This window comes from Elephantulus edwardii, unplaced genomic scaffold (assembly GCF_000299155.1).
Source record: "Elephantulus edwardii isolate Elephantulus edwardi_28Jun2011 unplaced genomic scaffold, EleEdw1.0 scaffold00166, whole genome shotgun sequence".
Taxonomy (NCBI): domain Eukaryota; kingdom Metazoa; phylum Chordata; class Mammalia; order Macroscelidea; family Macroscelididae; genus Elephantulus; species Elephantulus edwardii.
In genome coordinates this window covers 2,727,410-2,747,816 of record NW_006399916.1, presented here as the reverse complement: position 1 = coordinate 2,747,816, position 20,407 = coordinate 2,727,410, and the positions used below count along the sequence as shown (strand labels likewise).

General features: G+C 37.8%; 1 protein-coding gene across 1 annotated transcript in view; it reads left to right on the top strand.

Moving 5' to 3' along the window:
- RYR2 (ryanodine receptor 2 (cardiac)) overlaps window positions 1–20,407 on the top strand; it is an 814,526-nt gene that overhangs the window by 575,193 nt on the left and 218,926 nt on the right. Inside the window, exons 64-69 of the mRNA XM_006895387.1 lie at window positions 1,086–1,146; window positions 4,245–4,483; window positions 7,240–7,321; window positions 8,432–8,562; window positions 13,579–13,899; window positions 17,412–17,652. Of these exons, the coding sequence (XP_006895449.1) occupies window positions 1,086–1,146; window positions 4,245–4,483; window positions 7,240–7,321; window positions 8,432–8,562; window positions 13,579–13,899; window positions 17,412–17,652 (1,075 nt within the window). The remainder of the gene's footprint in view (window positions 1–1,085; window positions 1,147–4,244; window positions 4,484–7,239; window positions 7,322–8,431; window positions 8,563–13,578; window positions 13,900–17,411; window positions 17,653–20,407) is intronic.

Here is a 20,407-nt window from a genome sequence, read left to right as displayed (position 1 = left end):
AAAATTATTGGGATTACCATTGCTGTTGGTGTCAGAGGCCTTTGAGTTGGCTAAGACATAGAGGAAATAACAGACCTGACTCCTGCCCTGTCCTGCACCAACAGACCTGACCCCTGCCCTGCCCTGCACCATCCTCATCACCTCTGATGAGCTCAAGCCCAGTGTCACCATCACTATGACAGTCCATCTTGTTGAGGGTCTTTCTCTGTTTCTCTGACCCTCTACATTTCCGAGCACGGTATCTTTTTCTAAGTGCAGGCCCCTCTTGACAACATCCCCAAAGTGTATGAGGTGACATTTCCGAGAGGGCAATAACAGATTTTGCCTTTCTGCTGAATTTGTCAGACGTTCTGAAATTTCACAAGTAAGGCAGACAAACGTTACTGTCAGCATGTGAATTACATTATATTGGATCTGTCATTGTAATTATTTGCATCATGTGAAGTAACTTCTGATTAAAAAAACAAAAACACCACAGGCACAAATAAATGAATTTCATCTCACTTTCACTAATTTGTCCCCTTTCAAAGATTTCATTTAGTTCAAAGATTTTTTAATGTTTAACTTTTTCACTCTCTGATGCTTTTTTCCCATCTTTTTAGTTTGGTTATTCTGCACAGCCAAAGACCAACAACATTAGGCAAATATTTTAGTTGAATTTAATAAGCAAGCAGAACCACAGGGATCATTAAAATGGGATTAAGTTTATTAAATTTTTAGCCCACCTCATTTCTTAAAGGGACACGAGTAGTCTAAAAAATTTGTAAAAAGTTTATGACCTAAAAATAAAGGGAACAAGTGTGGGAAGGGGAATATATTTTAAGTATTGAGTTAGAACTCTTTGAACCTGGCAGTGCTTTTTGAATGCTTTCTGAGAGTGTGAGCTATTTGATGAGACATGCTTTATTGCTTTTCTACTGACATCGGCAGAGTCACTTTTCAGCAGAAAATTGCATGACTGTAAACTTAACATTCAGAATCTTTAAGTGTGTTATGACTGGGTTATGACATTGCTAATTTTTTTACCACATTATCTTGGAAAAACAATATTGACAAACTCTCAGTGGATGTTATTTTCTCCCTAGGAAATGATGCAACATCAATTGTCAACTGTCTTCATATTTTGGGACAGACTTTGGATGCAAGGTAGCGTGGGTACATTTTTCTCTAAATCACTGACTCCCACATTGACAGATAAAGATGTTAAGTATAACCTAATGTCTTGCACTTATCCTTTGTAAAGGTATTAAAGGCCTCAGTGTAGGTGAGAAAAGTCCTTTATATATTACTAATAAAATGCCAGCTTATAATTTTTTTCAGATCCTGAATAGAAGATCTTTGGTAGTATAATTATTAAACATTTAACTATTAAATGAAAGTCTGCAGTTCAATGTGGCAATCTCCTACTATAAAGAATACAGCCTTGGGAAGCATAGTAAAATGAAGCAACAACTATGGAAAGCAGTTTGGTGCTTCCTTAGAAAGATGGAAATAGAAAAGTCATTTTATCCAGCATCTACACAAGAGGAACAAGGGGTGCAACATGGGCTGATATTTAAAAATTCATATTCATAGACACATTATTTATAATACCAAAGATATGCAGACACCCCCATAGAGTCAGTAGATGAATGGGTGAAAAAAACTGTGGTCCAGTCTCACAACATAGTCTTGTGAAGCACTGAAAAGCAATGAATTCTCAAAACATTACATAGTATGCATGAATTTGGAAGATATTATACTGAGTGAAATAAAGCAATTAATCACAAAAGGACAAATATTTTCTAAGAACACCATTATAAAATCTAAGTGAATTTTTACATACAGATAAACTCATTTCTGAGTAGTTACGAAGGATGAGAAAGGAGAGAGGAAGAAGTTAAAAGGTGGGGGAAGGGAAAGATTATATACAATAATAGGACGATTATCACAATGCCACTAAAGAAAGAGAAAACACAAAGAAAGAAAGATTCCGGGAAATCAGAATTCTAGAGGACATGGGAAAAGTGTGATTTTATTGTGAATATAGAAATAATGTTATGGAGAAAATATGTATGAATGGTTACAAGAAAAATTAATTTGCTTTGCAATTTTCACTTAAATTACAATGAAAAAAAAACAACCTACAGCCTTGAAAATCCTTTGTGGAAATTCACTCTGTCCTAGAGTGTTGTTTTGAGTCAGCATTGATTTAATGACAAATTATTTTGTTTGTTGTTTTCTTTTATAAATTGCTATTTAAATTTCAAGTTATTTTTCTAGTAGCTGGGAATAGAATAGAATAGAATTATCCTCTGAGAAGAATGGGAAACTTATCACCATTGGAGTCTTCTAGCTTCCAGTAATGAAAGCCTGTACCATGTGCTCCACAGCTCTCATAACTTTCAACTTGTTAAGAAACCTGGGAGTTTTATTTACCAAAGAGTAAAGTCAAGTTTAAGATCCCATAGTATGTGTGGAACAAGACCAATCCCCATATCTATGCTATTCTCCCATACTATCAATAGGGGCATAAATCCAACATGTTGACTCAATTCCAAATAATTTTATTTAGCATGATTAATTCAACTTTTAAATCATATAGTTAACTAATTTAATACGCAACATAAAGTTATATAAAAGTTCTTAAATGTCTCCTATTTTATGATGCTATTTGATTATCTCTTCTTGTGTTTATAATTTCATTTAAGATGCTTGCTGTAGTAAATGAAGAAAGAAGACACCATTTATGTACATTGATTCCCTATATGATGATTCCAGGATCATTTCTTTATGAAGTTTAACCTTCACAGGCTTATTTAGATAATATTTTATTGCTGAGCCTTCAAGTATAAAATAATTGGTTATAACTGAACAGCACATAACAACAACTGGTGAATAGTGTTAGTTAGCATTAAATGTCTTTCATGTTCAGCAACTCAGAAAGCATTCTAATTTTGTTGCATTTGAGATTAACCAGCTCAGAAACTGTGTTATGTGAATTATCGAATCTACTGATGGAAAACATGAATTTGGAACATGGCAGTTTTCTCCAAAGCTTTAAGTCAGATGACACTGAAGGACTTTGGGAAAGGCTCTGTAGTTCCTGAGCAATGCTGATGCGCCTATTGGATACACAGATGTCTTGAGGCTGATGCAAAAAGTTTATTGATGCATCAACAGATGGATGATAACCATAATTGTATATAAATACAGTGGAATACCACTCAGCTGTGAAGATATATGAAATCCTGATACATACTATAACATGGATGAATGTAGAAAATGTCATGCTGAGTGAAAACAAAGCAAACCCTCTGTTGTTAGTAACATACCATTATGGAATCAATTCTATGAAATCAGAACGATATAGAAACCAAAGATTATGAGTGATTACAAGAATGAGAAGAGCACTGAGGAGGGAACCTAAAGCTCCTAACCTTACTAGGAGTTTTAAGTTTCTATTCATGCTTGTGGAATCATCAACCAAATGCTGTGGAAAAGGTTACACATGAAGGATGGCATCCGTTTAACTGAATTGTACATGTGAGAATTTTTGGCAAAGGTGTTGGGGTACTTTTCTTACACTATTTTTTTATTATGACTTTGATGAAATTTACAGAATAAATCGGTTTTCAGCTTAACAGTTCACACACATCTTGATTTATGACCTTGACTGCAGTGTGCTCAATGTGACAGCAATTTGCCCACCTGTGCCGTGTTGACTATTTCCACTTGTGCTTTCTTATCCCTCTTTGCTTTCTGAGCCACCTTTTTTTATTTCCTAGCATTGTTCTTAGGGAGCTCTTGTGGCCTAGTGACAAGAAGTTGTGTTGCCAATCTGAAGGAACACCATTTGAATACACCAGCTCCTCCACGAGAGAAAGCTATACAGTCTCCCTCCTTTGCAATTTACTGCCTCTGAAAACCCACTGGAAAGTCATTTATGAGTTGGTTCAACTAAGTGGTACACAACAACAGCAACCACCATTGTTCTTATGATTTAGCACCTTTCTGGTGTTATTGTTCGTGTTATCAAGTGTTGGTCATTTAGTTCAAAGCTGAACCATGGAAGTGACTTCAGTTTCAGATTTGAAAAGTGTCTCAGGACTTTAGTTATGGGGATCAGCAAAGTTTTTGTTGTGTCTATTTTCACCATAGTAAAAATATTTAGGTGACTAGGGGGATGCTGCAGTTTGGGAATATGCAGAGTGGAAGCATGTTGCATTTGTAGGATGGTGTGATGCTCCCTATTCATTTCCCAGGACTGTGATGAAGACGGGGCTGGAGAGCGTCAAGAGCGCCCTCCGAGCGTTCCTGGACAATGCGGCAGAGGACCTGGAGAGGACGATGGAAAACCTCAAGCAGGGCCAGTTCACACACACCCGGAGCCAGCCCAAAGGGGTCACGCAGATCATCAATTACACCACCGTGGCCCTGCTGCCCATGCTTTCCTCATTGTTCGAACATATTGGCCAGCATCAGTTTGGTGAAGATCTAATATGTATGTCAGTTAATACTTGGATTTTATTATCTGTGGAATACAGTTGTGTTTAGGTGCCAATTTGATACCAATTACAACTTATAGCAACTCTATAAATGACAGAAACTTTGCCCTATCGCCATGATCTACACCACACTTGAGCCCATTGTTGTCATCACAGACTTAATTCATCTCCTTAAGGATATTCTTCTTTCTCTCTAATGCTCTACCTTTCCTATCATGATGTCTGTTTCCAAGGACTTCTCCTTTCCAGAGTGCTTCTTGGAGGCACATATGGTGAAGCTTTGTCTCTCGTACTGTGTACATGTTGCTAGGTGAGGCTATTCCTTAGAAAGGGTCATTATGCGTGGAGAGATGGATGATCAGCAAAAGAAGGATGACACCCCCCCCCCCCGGAGAAATGGATCGACACAGTGACCACAGCAATGGGCTCAAGTGTGTCAGAGATGATGAGGACGGCACAGGATAGGGGAAGATTCCAGCTTGTTGTCCATTGGGTCGCTTTGAGTCATGCTAAAGCAACAGTACCTAACAAGGACAGCAACAGCCTCTCCTGGCATCATACTTTTTGGAAATTGTAAAAAGTTCATGTGGGTTATTCAAACACTTTTAAACGTTATTGTTGTTGATAGCAATCCTATCAACAAAAGGCCTGAAGCCTTTCTATAACTATCAACATTTATTCATAGAGTTTCCAGAGGCATGTTGTTTAGGAAGTGGATGTCACTCTTAAGAAGTTGGACTGCTAACCTAAAGGCAAGCCATTTGAATCCATAAGCGGCTCAATGGGAGAAAGATGGCCTATCTTTTCCATTGTAATTTACAGCCTCTGAAAACCTGTTGGCAGTTCAGCAGTGAGTCAGTTCCAACTTAATGGCAATGAGTTTAACTGAGTTATCATAGATAACTGATTTATAGAAATTATCATAAATTACAGATGGCATAAAATCACAGAAGAGACTACTAAGTTACTGGTTATAGAAAGTAATTTATGTGCCACTTGTTGTTGTTAGGTGCTGTTGAATCAAGCACAACTTATAGTGACCTGATGAATAAAAGATCTGAACCCTGTTCTATCCTGTGCCATCCTCACACTTCCTGACACACAAGATCCCATTGCAGCTGTCACCGCATCAATCCACCTGGTTGAGAGTCTTCCTCTCCTTCACTGACCCTCCACCCTTCCCAACATCATGTCCTTCTCCAAGGAATAGCACCTTCTAGCAACATGTCCAAAATATGTGAGGCAAAACCTCCCCATTCATACCTCCAAAGAGCACTCCAGCTGCACCTTTTCCAAGACATATCTGTTATTTCTCTTGGCTGTCCATGGGATGTTCAGTGCTCTTCTCCAATACCACAGTTCAAAGATATCAATACTTTTGCTGTCATTGGTTTCAGTCTTAGTTCTATTTTTATCTCTTTATTAGTTCTTTATATCTTTACCATATAATGATATTTGACTATATAATATGCAATGTGAAGTGTTCTCCAATTATTTCTAGCTTGTTTATACAAGCCAGATGACCACTGTTGAGACAAAAATCTATGTCTAAGTAATTGGTCTGCTAAAAAGACTCAAATAGCTTCTTTTTATGTAGGTTTCATTTCAATTCCTGGGTAATCATGTTCTTCACTGAAATTCTGTTGCTGTTATAAATATCCACAGAATACCCAAGGTTACATGAGGAAACAAAACCACATGACCTGTAGATTGAGCATAAACATGATACAAATTCTGTCTTTATCACAGATGTTCATACTTTTAGATGATAAACACCTAAGTAAAATCAAAGCAAATAAAAACCCACAAAGCAAAACAAAACCCCTAATGCTTGGTGGATATTCCAAGTACAGTTGTTATTGTATGCACTGTCCAGTTGAAACCTAATCATAGCTGCCCCTCCAGTGTGTGTTCAGAGGCATAGGGATTGAGTGTCCGTCTTTCTGCCACCGAGCAGCTGGTGGATTAAAAATATGTACCTTTGGAGTGGCAGGAACAGTTCCTTACAACTAAGCCACCAGAGTCCCTGCTTTAAATCCTAGTTGGAATAAATTTAACATCAATGAGATTATTTCTCACAGCAACACAAGCATGGGAATTGGAAACAGTGCTGGATGACAGTGATTCTGTCTCCCTTCATCTCTTATTTTCTCTTCCATGGTGACAGATTTGGAATTAGGAAATCTAAGGATTTTGGATTTCTAATTCTAACTCAGCTACCATATCTGTGATGCTTTGATTCCCTATCTTTTTAACCAGAGCTTCTCTGATAATGGGCAATTTAAAAATCTTCTTTTCCCAGCATGCATCAAAACTTACCAGTCTAAATGATTTAATAAGAAGAATATGCTGAAAGGTCAGGCTGTTTGAGAAATAACTAACACAGGAAAACCTCTAGAGTCTTCATTAGTGTTAATTTGAGAGTTAAAAATAAAGGGTACAATCCATTGGTTTGTGAGTCTTCTCAAACCTAAAGAAAAATTACCAAGAAATTATTTTTCTGAGAATGTTCCCAGCACATTCTTTTTTTTTTACATTCTTAAGAAGGTTTTATGCTTTTAAAGAAAATAATTTGAGAGGTGTCTCTATTTCATGCGATATATCTATTTATTCTTAGTTTTCCTTTGTCACATATGAGAATGTTAGTTAGCCTTGAACAGAGAATTGTGTTCTCATCTTAAACTTTCCTGTGATAATATTTTCTTTTTGGTTAGAATCTTTTAAAAGCAAGATTATATTTTTTTTTCCTTAGTGGAAGATGTGCAGGTCTCCTGTTACAGAATTCTGACAAGTTTGTATACATTGGGAACAAGCAAGAGCATCTATGTGGAGAGGTGAGATTTAAAAAGCTATTACAAACCTTTTTTATGCACACAAGTATTTATGTGTGTGTGTCTTTATTTATTTTGTACTTTTGCCTAGTTGTAAACTAAACTTGACCTGAATTCCTCTGGAGTAATTAATTAGACAATCTTTATACTAAACAGGGAGATTAGTTGGCTGTGGTGCCTTAGTGGATAGGCAAACCCAAAGGGAACACCATTCTAGTGGTTTGAATCTCCAACAGAGAAAGATAGACAGTCTCCTCCCATGTGGCAGTCCTAAAACGCACAGGAGGGCCAGTTCTAACCTGGTAACAGTGAGTTAGAGGATTTGGGGGGTTAAGGTGGGATGTTTTGTTTTTATGAAGTTAGGTATTTGGGGTTATTTCTTTGGGTGTTTTGTTTGTTTTGTTGGGGTTTTGTTTTGTTGTGGTTTTTTAAGCTAAATAAGAATTGTCATTAGACAGTTAACTTACGCCGAATAAAAACTCAGACGCATTGCTGTCACCTGGGAGCCATCTCATAGCTGACTCCCAGTGGGATTTCAGAGACAGCATATTGAACTTGAGATTTTCCATCTTTCTCCTGTGAAGCTGCTGGTGGATTCAGACTGGCTGCCTTTAGGTTAACAGCACAAACAATAATAGAAAATTTCATATTTAATGTAAAGTTTAACTTGCATTCTTTGTGAGTTTTACTCAACAGCTTGTATATTTTTCTTAATTTCTCAATGTTTTATTATTTTAATTTTCTCAAGTTTCAAAGATTAACACATGAAATGATAGAGACTTCTGAATTGAAATAAGTTGTTTAAACTTGGCAATGAGAGGTCAATCGGACCTTGAGTAAGAAATTGATTGTTGTATAATACGCACCATTGAGTCAGTACACATTGTTTGAAATATTGCTTTTTGGGGATATAATATATTCTCTCCTAGTCCAACTGTCTTCTTGTTTTGGATGCATTTTTGCCTATGGATTTTTCTTGTTGAAATCTGGGATCATTTACAGAGTGAATTTTATGAATAGCAATAATATTTTTCCTTTTCTAAATAGATAGCTTTCTAGAAGGGTGTCTTTTTCCATTTTATTTCTTTAAAGGTAAATATTTTCCTCTTCTAGGCAACGTTCTGCATTAGGAGAGTGCCTGGCTGCCTTTGCTGGTGCCTTCCCAGTAGCATTTTTGGAAACTCACCTGGACAAGCATAATGTTTATTCCATCTACAACACCAAGACCTCGAGAGAGAGAGCAGGTAACGATGACGCATGTGCAGTACCAGCAAGATGAAGCGGAGACCTTGCAGAATTACTTGCCCTTTCCTGCAATGACCTTTAGTGGGGCATTATGGGACTGTCCTGCCCTATCCTGTACAGTCTCTGCTAGTCAGGCTTGACTTTATGCACTCAAGTCCAATGGGATAGATTCAACTGAAGGGAAATAAATATGTTGTATTTATTTGAGTAATATTGTTCCATTTAATATCCACAGTGTAAGTATAAAGTAGCTGACAAAGAGGACTGAATTTGAATTATTGCTTATTTGTATAAACAAACATTTTTCAAATTGACTTATTGATTGGTTAATATTTTTATTATTAATCAAGAATGAGGTAGTTTTTTTATTTTATTAGAAATAAAGAAATACATAAATTAGATCATTTACTCTTTGTGTTTCTATAGCATGCTATTTATAAAACAAGTTAAGGAACTCAAATTTAACATTTCTCACTTAGTCATCATTTAGCCAATCATTCATTTATGATGTTACCTATGATCAGTGGAGTAGATATGATACAAAGATAAATATAATCTGATTCTTTTCCTCATAAGGTTTTCATCTGCAATAACAAGGAAGAGATTGAGAAAAACATTTAGTAGAATTAGGAATAAATAATAATCCTCCAAAAGCACACAATCAAGAGGGTGGAACCAAGTAAAACCATTTTAGCTGAGAGTGGAGAGACTTCTCAGAGATTCTACTAGTCTTGAAATTAACCAGTTGTTGTTGAGTTAACTCTGGCTAGTAGCACTTAAGAAATCAAAAGAAATGTTGAATTAGGAAAGCCAGCAGTCAAGGACTTCTCCAAAGTGCTATAGTCTAAAGACTAAGGTATCCTTAATCCAAGTTAGGATATTTTTAGTTGTTTCTGTAAATCTGAATGTTGGACAATAATAAGAAAGACTGAAGAAGAATTGATGCCTTAGAATTGTGGTGTTAGAGAAGAGTAATGAATATTTCATGGGCTATCAGAAAAACAAACAAGCCTATCTTAGAGGAAGTACAACCAGGGTGATTTTTTTTTCTATAATTATATTTTATTAATTTTCATAAACATTTACAGAGATTTTGGGCTTCCACTCATTCATTGTTGCACTATTCTCTCTACCCTCCTCCCAGTTTGTTCTTGTCCAAATGCCACAGTGCTTGTCAAAGCCTGTTCTGATTAATCTTCTTTGTCAGTGTATCCTTTGCCATTCCCTATCACTCCTCCCTGAGAGAGACTTCACCCTGAGTCATAAGGAAAAGGGGACGGTGTATTCTCTTAGCTACTTCCTGCTGAAAAGGGACGCTGTGGGTTTCAGGGTGAAGATCTTCTCTCACTACTCTAAAGGGCCCCTTTGGCAGTAGGAAACACATACACTATTATGGAGATTGATTTTGGAATTCAGATGCACTCTTATTGATTGTGCTTGGCTGTACATGTACATATCCTTCAAGATGTATCATGGGGGTATTGCAACCTAGAAGACACAAATTTGACTAACAAGTTATAAGTACATGAGTCCAAAAATTATGGAAAAGTAAAAGAAAAGATTCTTTCATTGTTTTACAAACCCTCCCCCAGGTCCCCTCCACCATGCAGCCCTCGCTCTAGTCTCCTGTGATGACAGAAATACCCAGTTACATCTCTCTTTTAGACGGTTCTCTCCCTCCTCTGCTTCAGTGCAGTATACATTATTGAACCCATCTTACTCAGTGTCTCCCTAACCCCAAGGACAGTCCCATTCTACAACAGTGGCATCATGTAATATTTGTCCTTTTGTGACTGGGATATTTCACTCAGCATAATGTTCTCCAGAGTCAACCATTTTGAATAATATTGCATGAGTTCCTTGTTTTTTAATGCAGCATAGTATTCCATTGTGCGAATATACCACAGCTTCTCTAGCCATTCGTTTGTTGATGGGCACTTAGGTTGTTTCCAACTCCTTGCTATTGTGAACAAAGCTGCAATGAACATGGTTGTGCATATATCTGCTTGGATGTCAGATATGGTCTCTTCAGGGTATATTCCCAGTAGTGGAATTGCTGGGTCAAATGGTATCTCTATTTGCAACTTTTTGAGAAAGCGCCATACTGCTTTCCACAGGGGTTGCACCATTTTACACTCCCACCAACAGTGAATCAGGGTTCCAGTTTCTCCACAACCTCGCCAGCATTTGTTGCTTGCTGTTCTGTTAAATTTTGCTATTTTGACTGGGGTGAAATGATATCTCATAGTTGTTTTAATTTGCATCTCTCTTAGGGCTAGGGATTTTGAGCATTTCTTCATGTGTTTGTTAGCCATCTGAATGTCGTCTTCGGTGAAGTGCCTGTTCATATCCTGTGCCCATTTTTCTATTGGATTATTTACCTTTATCTTGTTGTGGTGCTCAAGTATTTCATAAATTCTGGATATAAGTCCCTTATCTGATATGTTATTACCGAATACTTTTTCCCAGTCAGTGGCTTCCCTTTTTACCCTACTGGAGAAGTTTTTGGATGTGCATAGGGATTTGAGTCTTAGAAGGTCCCATTCATCTATGTTATCTTCTCCTGGTTGTAGCTTTTCCAGGATACTGGGAAGACTGTTTATGTTGTGGATTAGGACTTCTAGTGTTGTTCCTAGCTTTTCTGTAATGAATTTCATAGTCCTTGGTTTTAGTCCTAGGTCCATGATCCACCTTGAGTTGGTTTTTGTGTATGGAGTGAGGTGTGGGTCTCTGGGACTGCAGTGCAGCTTCTTGCCACTAGGCCACCAGAGCTCCCCTCAGGGTGATTTTTAAAGACAAGAATGGTGAAGCTATTCAAATGTCAATGTTGGTTTTAGTCCTAGGTCCATGATCCATTTTGAGTTGTTTTATGTGTATGGATTGAGGTGTGGATCATGCTTGAGTTTTCTACAGGTAGTTTTCCAATTTTGCCAGCATCATTTGTTAAAAGGGTTGTCATTTCCCAACTTAACTGATTTCATCTCTTCATCAAAAATCAATTGACCATAGGTAGATGGGCTAATTTCTGGATTTTCTACTCTATTCCGTTGATCTATGTGTCTGTCATTATATCAGTACCACACTGTCTTGACCACCATGACAGTGTAGTAGGATTTGAAATCAGGGAGTGAGATGCCTCCTACCTTATTTCTCTTTTTAAGGAATGCTTTGCCTCTTTCCATTCAAAATAAAATTCGAGACTGCCTTTTCCTCTTGTTGAAGAATGGAGATGGTATTTGCATTGAGATTGCATTGAATGTGTAAGTTGCCTTTGGTAGTATTGTCATTTTCACAATATTGAGTCTTCCTATCCATGAGCAAGGAATATTCTTCCACTTCTCCAGGTCTCTTTTTGTTTCGTGTAGTGATGTTTTGTAATTTTCTTTGAATAGATCCTTTGTGCTTCTGGTTAGATTTACTCCAAGGTATTTAATCTTGTGATTAGCAATTGTTAAGGGCTTTGTTTTTTCTAAGCTCCTGTTCTGTTTTCCCTTTGTCACTGTAGAGAAATCCAACTGATTTTTGTATGTTAGTCTTGTATCCTGCCACTTAGATGAATTGGTCAACTATGTCCAGGTAAAGATGGTGAAGCATCTTCTTTCATTCTCTGGACATATAGGAAGGAGAGGGTCTCCCTTGGAAAGGGTATCATGCTTGGAAAGATGGAGGGCCAGCAAGAGAGGAAGACCATCAATGAAATGAATTGAGACAGTGACTTCAGCAATGGGTTGTAATGTGTCAGAGATGGTAAGGATGGCATAGGATAGCTCACGTCACTATTATGAGTAATACTCAACTCAGTGGCACCCAACAACAACAACAATAACAAATAGCTGTAGATGGTTGGCCAGAACCCAACCAGATGAAGAGAAGATGATCCATGCTGTGATTTAGTGTTAACTGCTGCAACTTGATGTCTTGCTCTCGAGCAGGCTTTGCTTTTGAATACAGATGCTCAGTATCCAAATTGTTATCCAAACAGAAGATTCTTCAGCTAATGGGATGCGCTTGTTCCCTCAGAATACTAGTTTGATGTTGTTGTTATATGCCATTGAATCAACTAAGACTCAAAGCAATCCTTGAAAAATAGATCTGAACCTTACCCTGTCCTACGTCAAGCTCACAATCTCTGAAATACTGAGTCACACTGTTGCTGCCCCTCTGTCAATCCATCTCCTTGAAGGTCTTCCTCTCTTTCTCTAACTCACTTTCTTCTCAATGATTCCTTTCTCCAAGACTTAGCCCGTCCTGACAGCATGGACAAAGTATGCGAGACAGAGTTTCACTACCCTTGCCATTAACGAACATATTGGTTGCACCTCATCTAAAACAGATTTATTTATTCTTTTGGCAGCCCAATGATATTTTTAATACTCTGCCAGTACTACAATTCAAAGACATCAATTCTTTTATTATCCTTAGTCATTGTCCAACTTTCTGATGTATATGAAACTATTGAAAATATCATGACTTGAGTCCTTAAACTGACATCTTTATTCTTCAGTACTTTAAAAAATTCTTTTACAGCACATTTGCCCAAGGCAGTACATCCTTGGATTCCTTTACTGTTGCTACTATAATTGTTGGTATGGGCCCAACTAAAAGGAATTCTAAATAAAGCAATACAAACCCTGACATTGGGCAGGACAGAGCATTGGAAACACAGGTGGGCCCATGAGAAGAGACATCAGAACTCCTTCCTCTGAAAATGAGGAAGCAAGGCTCAGAAATAGAACATTTTTAGGCATGGGTATCAGGATACTGAAGAAAATTATGCTGATGTCCTCCTTTACTAATTTTAAGATAATGGTAGTAGGGTAGGATCTTAATAAAATGAATGGATATTTCAAGTAGATGGCATGGAAAATGAAAGCTAACTGAATACCTCCAGGTATTTTTGAGTTTTGGTGGCCAAAATAAAAGTGATTGTTTATGTCTCTTAGAAGGAGAAAATATACTACATTGCATCAGCTCTTTCACTGAATACAATCAGTTCTCCTTTTGTGTTCCTCCAGCGCTCAATCTACCAGCTAATGTAGAAGATGTTTGTGCTAATATACCATCTTTGGAAAAACTCATGGAAGAGATTGTAGAGTTGGCTGAATCTGGCATCCGCTATACACAGATGCCCCATGTTATGGAGGTCATCCTGCCTATGCTCTGCAGCTACATGTCCCGCTGGTGGGAGCATGGGCCTGAGAACAATCTGGAAAAGACTGACATGTGTTGCACAGCTATGAACTCAGAGCACATGAACACTCTTCTGGGAAATATACTGAAAATTATATACAATAACTTGGGAATTGATGAAGGGGCCTGGATGAAGAGATTAGCAGGTGAGAATGGGAGAGAGGTGTGATATTGATTTATTTCCAGAGAGGCTTGCCATTCAGGAAACTAGAATTTTTCTAATCACAGCCTTTATCAGTATTTCCTTTTCTCCTCAAAACACAGTACTAGGGTTTTCTCCTGCCATATTATTTATTTGAAAAATGTAAGTATAATCAGGCATTAAGTCACATCTTTATTTAAGTTAGTAAACTTCCAGATTTACTTCTTTAAGAATAAGGAATAAAGATAGTAATAACAAATAATTTCATTAGACAAATATAAAACTGGATATTAAGAACAGCCTAGTTTTAACAGTGTGTTCTAATAAAGAAATAGATGCAGTATCATTTTTTATTGAATATTGGAAGTAATCTAAGTGCCCCACAAGTAGAGAATAGTTAAATATGTGACATAGTACATTGTATGTTGGGTTGTTAATTCAAAGGTCATCAGTTCAGATCTACCCAGTGCTCCTGAAGAGTAAGATGGGCAGTGTCCTCTTGTAAAAATTTACAGTCTTAGACTCTCAGTGGAGGCTAGGTATGAGTTTTAATTGGCTTAGCAGCAGTGGGTTCTTAGGTGATGTGCCCATGGACCAGAATATCCTCCCATCCTGAAGCATTAGCCCTTGAGAAATGTTTTATGAAGTAGGAAAATCTTTACATTATCAACGAGTGTGTAACAAAGAATTTCGAAAAACAAAATAAAAGATACATATGTAAGATAAAGATATAGATATGATTGTGAATTTAACTTTTGATAAAAACTGCAAAATACACAAAATGGTCTTACTAATTGTTGGGCCAGTTATGCCAGGCTTTCTCCATCCACCCTTTTATATATTTCTACAATGGAATGGAAAATTTATTGAATTAGGTGTATCTGATTAAGGGGGGGAGGGTTTAAAAAAATGGTCCTGTCAAGTTTATGACTTTTAATAACTACAACCGTTATTCAACACATTACAGTGTTATGTGTTACCTGGTTCTCTCCTGTTCATTTATGGATGGGACGATTGAAGTACAATTAATGTTCCCCAATTATATGTAAGTCTTTGGATAATTATTCAGTTGTCTGTCTAACTCTTCTAAAGAAAGTACTAAGGAAACTTTTCCCATTTCATATATTTACTCCTGTGTTTGAAAAATAATTTATTTTCACCATTTTTGAAAAAGCAGAAGAACATTAAATTCAACTTAATACCCAGCTTTTTGAGAAGACACAAAACTGCCTTCCAGAGTGGTTGTGATATTTGACAATCTCACCAACAATGTATAAGAGTCCCTATATTGCCACATCCATACCAACATTTATTACTTGATGTCCTGCTAAACGTTGCCACTACTACTAGAATAAGATGGTATCCCATTGTGGTTTTGATTCGCATCTCTCATTGCCAGTGATTTGGATCATTTCTTCATGTGTCTGTTGGCCATCCATATGTCTTCCTCAGTGAAAAGTCTTTGCATTTCTTTTGCCCATTTTGTATTTGGGTTATCTGTATTTTTCTTCTGGAGACCCTGTAGGATTCTGTAAACTTTAGTGGTGAGACCCTTATCTGATATGGTATTGCCAAATGTTTGTTCCCAGTCAGTAGGTTTTCTTTTCATCCTGTTGGGAAAAGTTTTGGATGAGCAAAGAGATTTAATCTTTAGAAGGACCCATTCATCAATTTTATCCTCTTAAGGTTGTATAGTTCTGGCTGTATTTGGCAGTCCCTTTATACTGTAGAGTAGGCCTTCTGAGCTTGGTCCCAGTTTGTCTCTTATGAGCTTTATGGCTTTAGGCTTTCTTCTGAGATCTCTGAAACACCTTGTGTTGATTTTTGTATATGGTGAGATGTGGATCCCGCTCCAGCTTCATATAGTTAGCAGTTCAGTTTTGCCAGCAGCATTTGTTGAAAAGGTTATTATGTCCCCATTTGATAGGTTTATTTCCTTGTCGAATAACAGTTGACCTTAGATATATGGGTCTATTTCTGGGTTCTTAATTCTGTTCCATTGCTCTATATGCCTGTCATTGTACCAGTACCATGCTGTTTTGGTTACTACTGCTGTGTAGTAGGTTTTGAGGTCAGAGGGTACTATGCTATGCCTCCCACTTTATTTTTGTTTTTCAGAAGTACTTTGCTTATTTGGGGTGTCTTTCCTCTCCAAATAAACTTGAAAATTTCCTTTTCTATCTCCTTTAGAAATGAATTTGGTATCTGTATTGGGATTGCATTGAACATGTAGATTGCTTTTGGTAGGATTGTCAGTTTCACAATATTTAATCTTCCCACCCATGAATAGGGCACATTTCCTATTTATTTGTATCTTTTATTGTGTCTTGCAGAAATGTTCTGTAGTTTTCTTTGTATAGTTTTTGCATATCTTTAGTTAGGTTCATTCCCAAGTATCTCAATTTGTGGTTGGCTATTGTAAATGGTATAGCTTTCTTGGTTTCTCTGAGACATAGAAATTCCTTATGACCTGGCTATTCCCCCATTTGAAATATACCCTGAGAAAATGAGAACTGAATTACAGAGACTTTTACACCAGTGTACATAGCACCATTATTCACCAGAGCAAAAACATGGAAATAACCCGAATGCCCAACCACAATGGAATGGACTGAGCAATTATGGTACATTCACACTATGGAATACTATGCAGCATGCAGGAGCAATGATTTTGTAAATTACTACCTTCATGGGAGGGACTGGAGAGCATTGTGCTAAGTGAATTAACTCAGTTTTATTTTTTTTAATTTATTTTTTTAATTTTATTATTTTAGGGTGCGTGTACCGTCAAATCAGATCTGACTGGTACAGGAGGAGATTGCCCCTCCTTCCCCGGCAGACCATCTGGTGGATTCGAACCGTGCACCTCTGGGAAGAATTAACTCAGTTTTATAAAGACAAATACTGTATAGGACCATTTCTGTAGCACACATAAGAGGATCCAAGGCAATTTGTTTACTGGGGTTTAAACATAAGGTCGTACAATTTGATGAGTGGAGGGAGATAATGGTAAAGAAAAGGGTGTGGGAAACAATGTATATGAACTTTGTATGTAAACCAGTATAGAAGAAATTAGATTAATGGGAAATATAAGCACTACCAATCAGAAGAAACACTTCAAAATACTAGATGCTCCACAGGAGAAGGATGGGCAATGTCCTGTGCAATAAAGAAAAAAAATTCCACATTTGTACAGTTAATTATGCAAGTAGGTTTTAGAAGTACGGAATGACTAAGCCATGTATTCTGATGGTGGTGGTGATCAGAGAGAGTTGCCTGCTAACCCAAGATCTGGGTCTCCCAGCTGCTCCTCAGGAGAAATGCAGGCAATCTTCTCCAGTACTATTTATAGCCCCTGAAAACCTGCTGGAGGGTCAGCTATGAATTGGTTCTGATTGGACAGCAATGATTTTGTGGTATTTTTTTTTAAAACAGTGATTAGAATCTACCCTCATTTTAATAACTCTTTATTTGTTTTAATACACAATTAGAATACTAATGACTGTCTTCTAACAGTGTTTTCCCAGCCTATTATAAATAAAGTGAAACCTCAGCTCTTGAAAACTCACTTCTTACCATTAATGGAGAAACTGAAGAAAAAGGCAGCCATGGTGGTATCTGAGGAAGATCATCTGAAAGCAGAAGCCAGAGGAGATATGTCCGAGGCAGAACTCCTCATTCTGGATGAGTTCACCACACTGGCAAGAGATCTCTATGCCTTCTACCCTCTTCTAATTCGATTCGTGGATTACAACAGGTGTGATATGCAAAAGTGACAGTATTCTCAATTCATTTGTAACTGGCTTGAATCATGGGCCTTTGTTCAACTATTTCATTCTTTAATTACTTAGTGATGACCTTGGTCTTGAGTCCTCCTAGAATAATTTCATTCTTTAGGATTCTTAGTTATGATCTTAGGTCTGGGACCCTCTTACATGGTTTCATTCATTAAATACTTAGTGGTGATGTTGGTAGTGATGAATGAGGCCAAGTACCATTGACTCAATTCCTCACTCTTAGTTACTCTATGTATAGCATTGGAATTGATGCATGGGATTTTTCCTGGTTCATTTCTGGAAGGATATTTCCAGGCCTTTATTGTAATCTGTCTTCACCTGGGAGCTCCACTGAAAGGTATTCAGCATCAGCACAGCATGCTCTAAAAAGAGCAAGGGCCACATGAGGACAGCCAAAAAGGACCTTTACCACGTGGAAGAACTGACTCTATCAACAACCTCCAAAACACAAAACCATTTCCTATGAGACCAGACATGTCCTTCACACTCCTGTGCCTCTTTATAATAATAATAATTCTAAAACCAATTTTATTGTTCTTCTAGGTATAAATTGTTAGGTTTCAATATCTCATAGATTACACAGAACCATATTAGGAAAGTCAAAAGACTATAATTCAAGTTGGCAGCAAGAGACAACCACTCTGTCAGGAGAGCTTCTTAAATGTGCTCATAGGCACCTTAGCCTTCAGCCCTTTAGATTTAGGCCAGTATTTCAAAACTTTCTTGTTCTTGTTGTTATGTGCCTTTGAGTCACTTGCAACTCATAATGATACTTTGTACAATAGCTCTGAACCCTTGAGGCAACCTACTGTCTCTGACAAACCTACCCCAATTACTCTAGTAACTGAGTCAATCCATCTCTTCGAGGGTCTTCCTCTCAATGACCCTCCCAAGCATGATGTCCCTCTCCAAGGACTGGTCCTTCCTTATAACATGCCCACAGTATGTCAGATGAAGCTTCAGAATCCTGGCCTCCAAGGAACAGCCTGGTTTCACCCTCTCTTGGACAAATCTGTTTGTTCTCCTAGCAGTCCATGTTATATTCTTCAATACCACAGCTCAAAGGCATCAATTCTCCTTCTGTCATCTCTAGTCATTGTCCAGATTTTTGATACATACCAAGTAATTGCGAAGACCTGGATCAAAAATGCCTTATTCTCCAGACTTACATTGTTGTTTTTCAGTACTCTGGAGAAGTCCCTCACAGCTGACTTTCTCAATGTAATTCATCTTTTGATTTCCTGGCTGCTGGTACCAAAAGTGTTGATTGTGGAGCCAAGCAAACTGAAGCTGTTAACAATCTCAGTCTCTTCACCATCTATCATCATGCTGTCAGTGGGCCCAGTGGTGAGAATCTGTTTTCTTGATGTTGAGCTTCAATCCATATTGAAGGCTGCAGTCTCTGACCTTTTGCAGCAAATGTCTCAGGTCCTCCTCAGTTTCAGCAGTCAAGGTGTGTCATCTGCATAACGCAGGTTGTTGATGAGTCTTCCTCCAATCCTGATGTCATATTCTTCCTCATACAGCCCAGCCTTCTTGATATCCTGTTCTGCATATAGATTGAAAAGGTATGGAGATAGAACACATCCCTGGCATACACCCTTCCCAATTTTGAACCATATAGTGTTTCCTTGCTCTGTTCTACAGCTGCCTGCTGCTCCAAGTATGGGTTTCTTCTCAGAGTCAGCCACAGTTTGTTGTGATCCACACAGTCAAATGCCTTTGCATAGTCAATGAATCATACATAGACATTCCTCTGGTACTCTCTGCTTTCAACCAAGATCCATCTAACATTAGCTATAATATCTCTAGTACCACAGCCTCTTCTAAACCCAGCCTGCACATCTGGCTGTTGATGTGCCATTCCAGTTGGTTTTGGATAATTTTCAGCAGAATCTTACTTGTATGTGGTATTAATGATACTGATTGATAATTTCCACACTCTGTCAGATCATCTTTCTTTGGAATGGGAACAAATATGGATCTATTCCAGTCAGTTAGCCAGTTTGTTGTCCCCCAGAATTCTTGGCACAGCCTGGCTAGCATGTCCAGGGCAGTGTCTATTTGTTGAAATATCTCAATTGGTGTGCTGTCAATACTTAGGGCCTTGTTTTTTGCCAATTGTTTCAGAGCAGCTTGAACTTCTTCCTTCATCACCACATACTCGTGCCCATACGGTGTTTCATGAAATTCTTCTGTGTCCACCAATTCTCTTTGTACAAGTACTCTCTATAATCCTTCCATCTTCTTTTGAAACTTCCTGAGTCATTCGACTTTCTACCTTCAGCATTTTTAAGCATTGGAACTCGAGGCTTGAAATTGTTGCTCAGTTCCTTTAGCTTAAGAAATGCCAAGTGAATTCATGTTTTTTGATTTTCAGACTCTTGATTTTCAAAGCCCTTAGTCCTGCCAGTTACGCCTTCCTCTCAGATTTCAGAAAAAAAAGCTTTTAGTACTGTTTATGTGAGGTAGAAAACTTAGGTCAGCTCCATCTCACATTAGGTCTTTGATTTCGTGTTTCTGGCTGCTGCTCCTCTCCCTGCTGCTCTCCTCTAGGTCTGGCTGGCCCAAGAATCTCAGGCCCTGAATGGTAGGAGCAGGATTCTCTTGCTGCTGCTTTGTTGATGGTGAGGTTCTCAAAGTCTGATGCTGAATCTGCTCGGTTTAGTGGTATTCTCACCAGTTCCCTTGTGGATAGGCTCACAAACCCTCTTT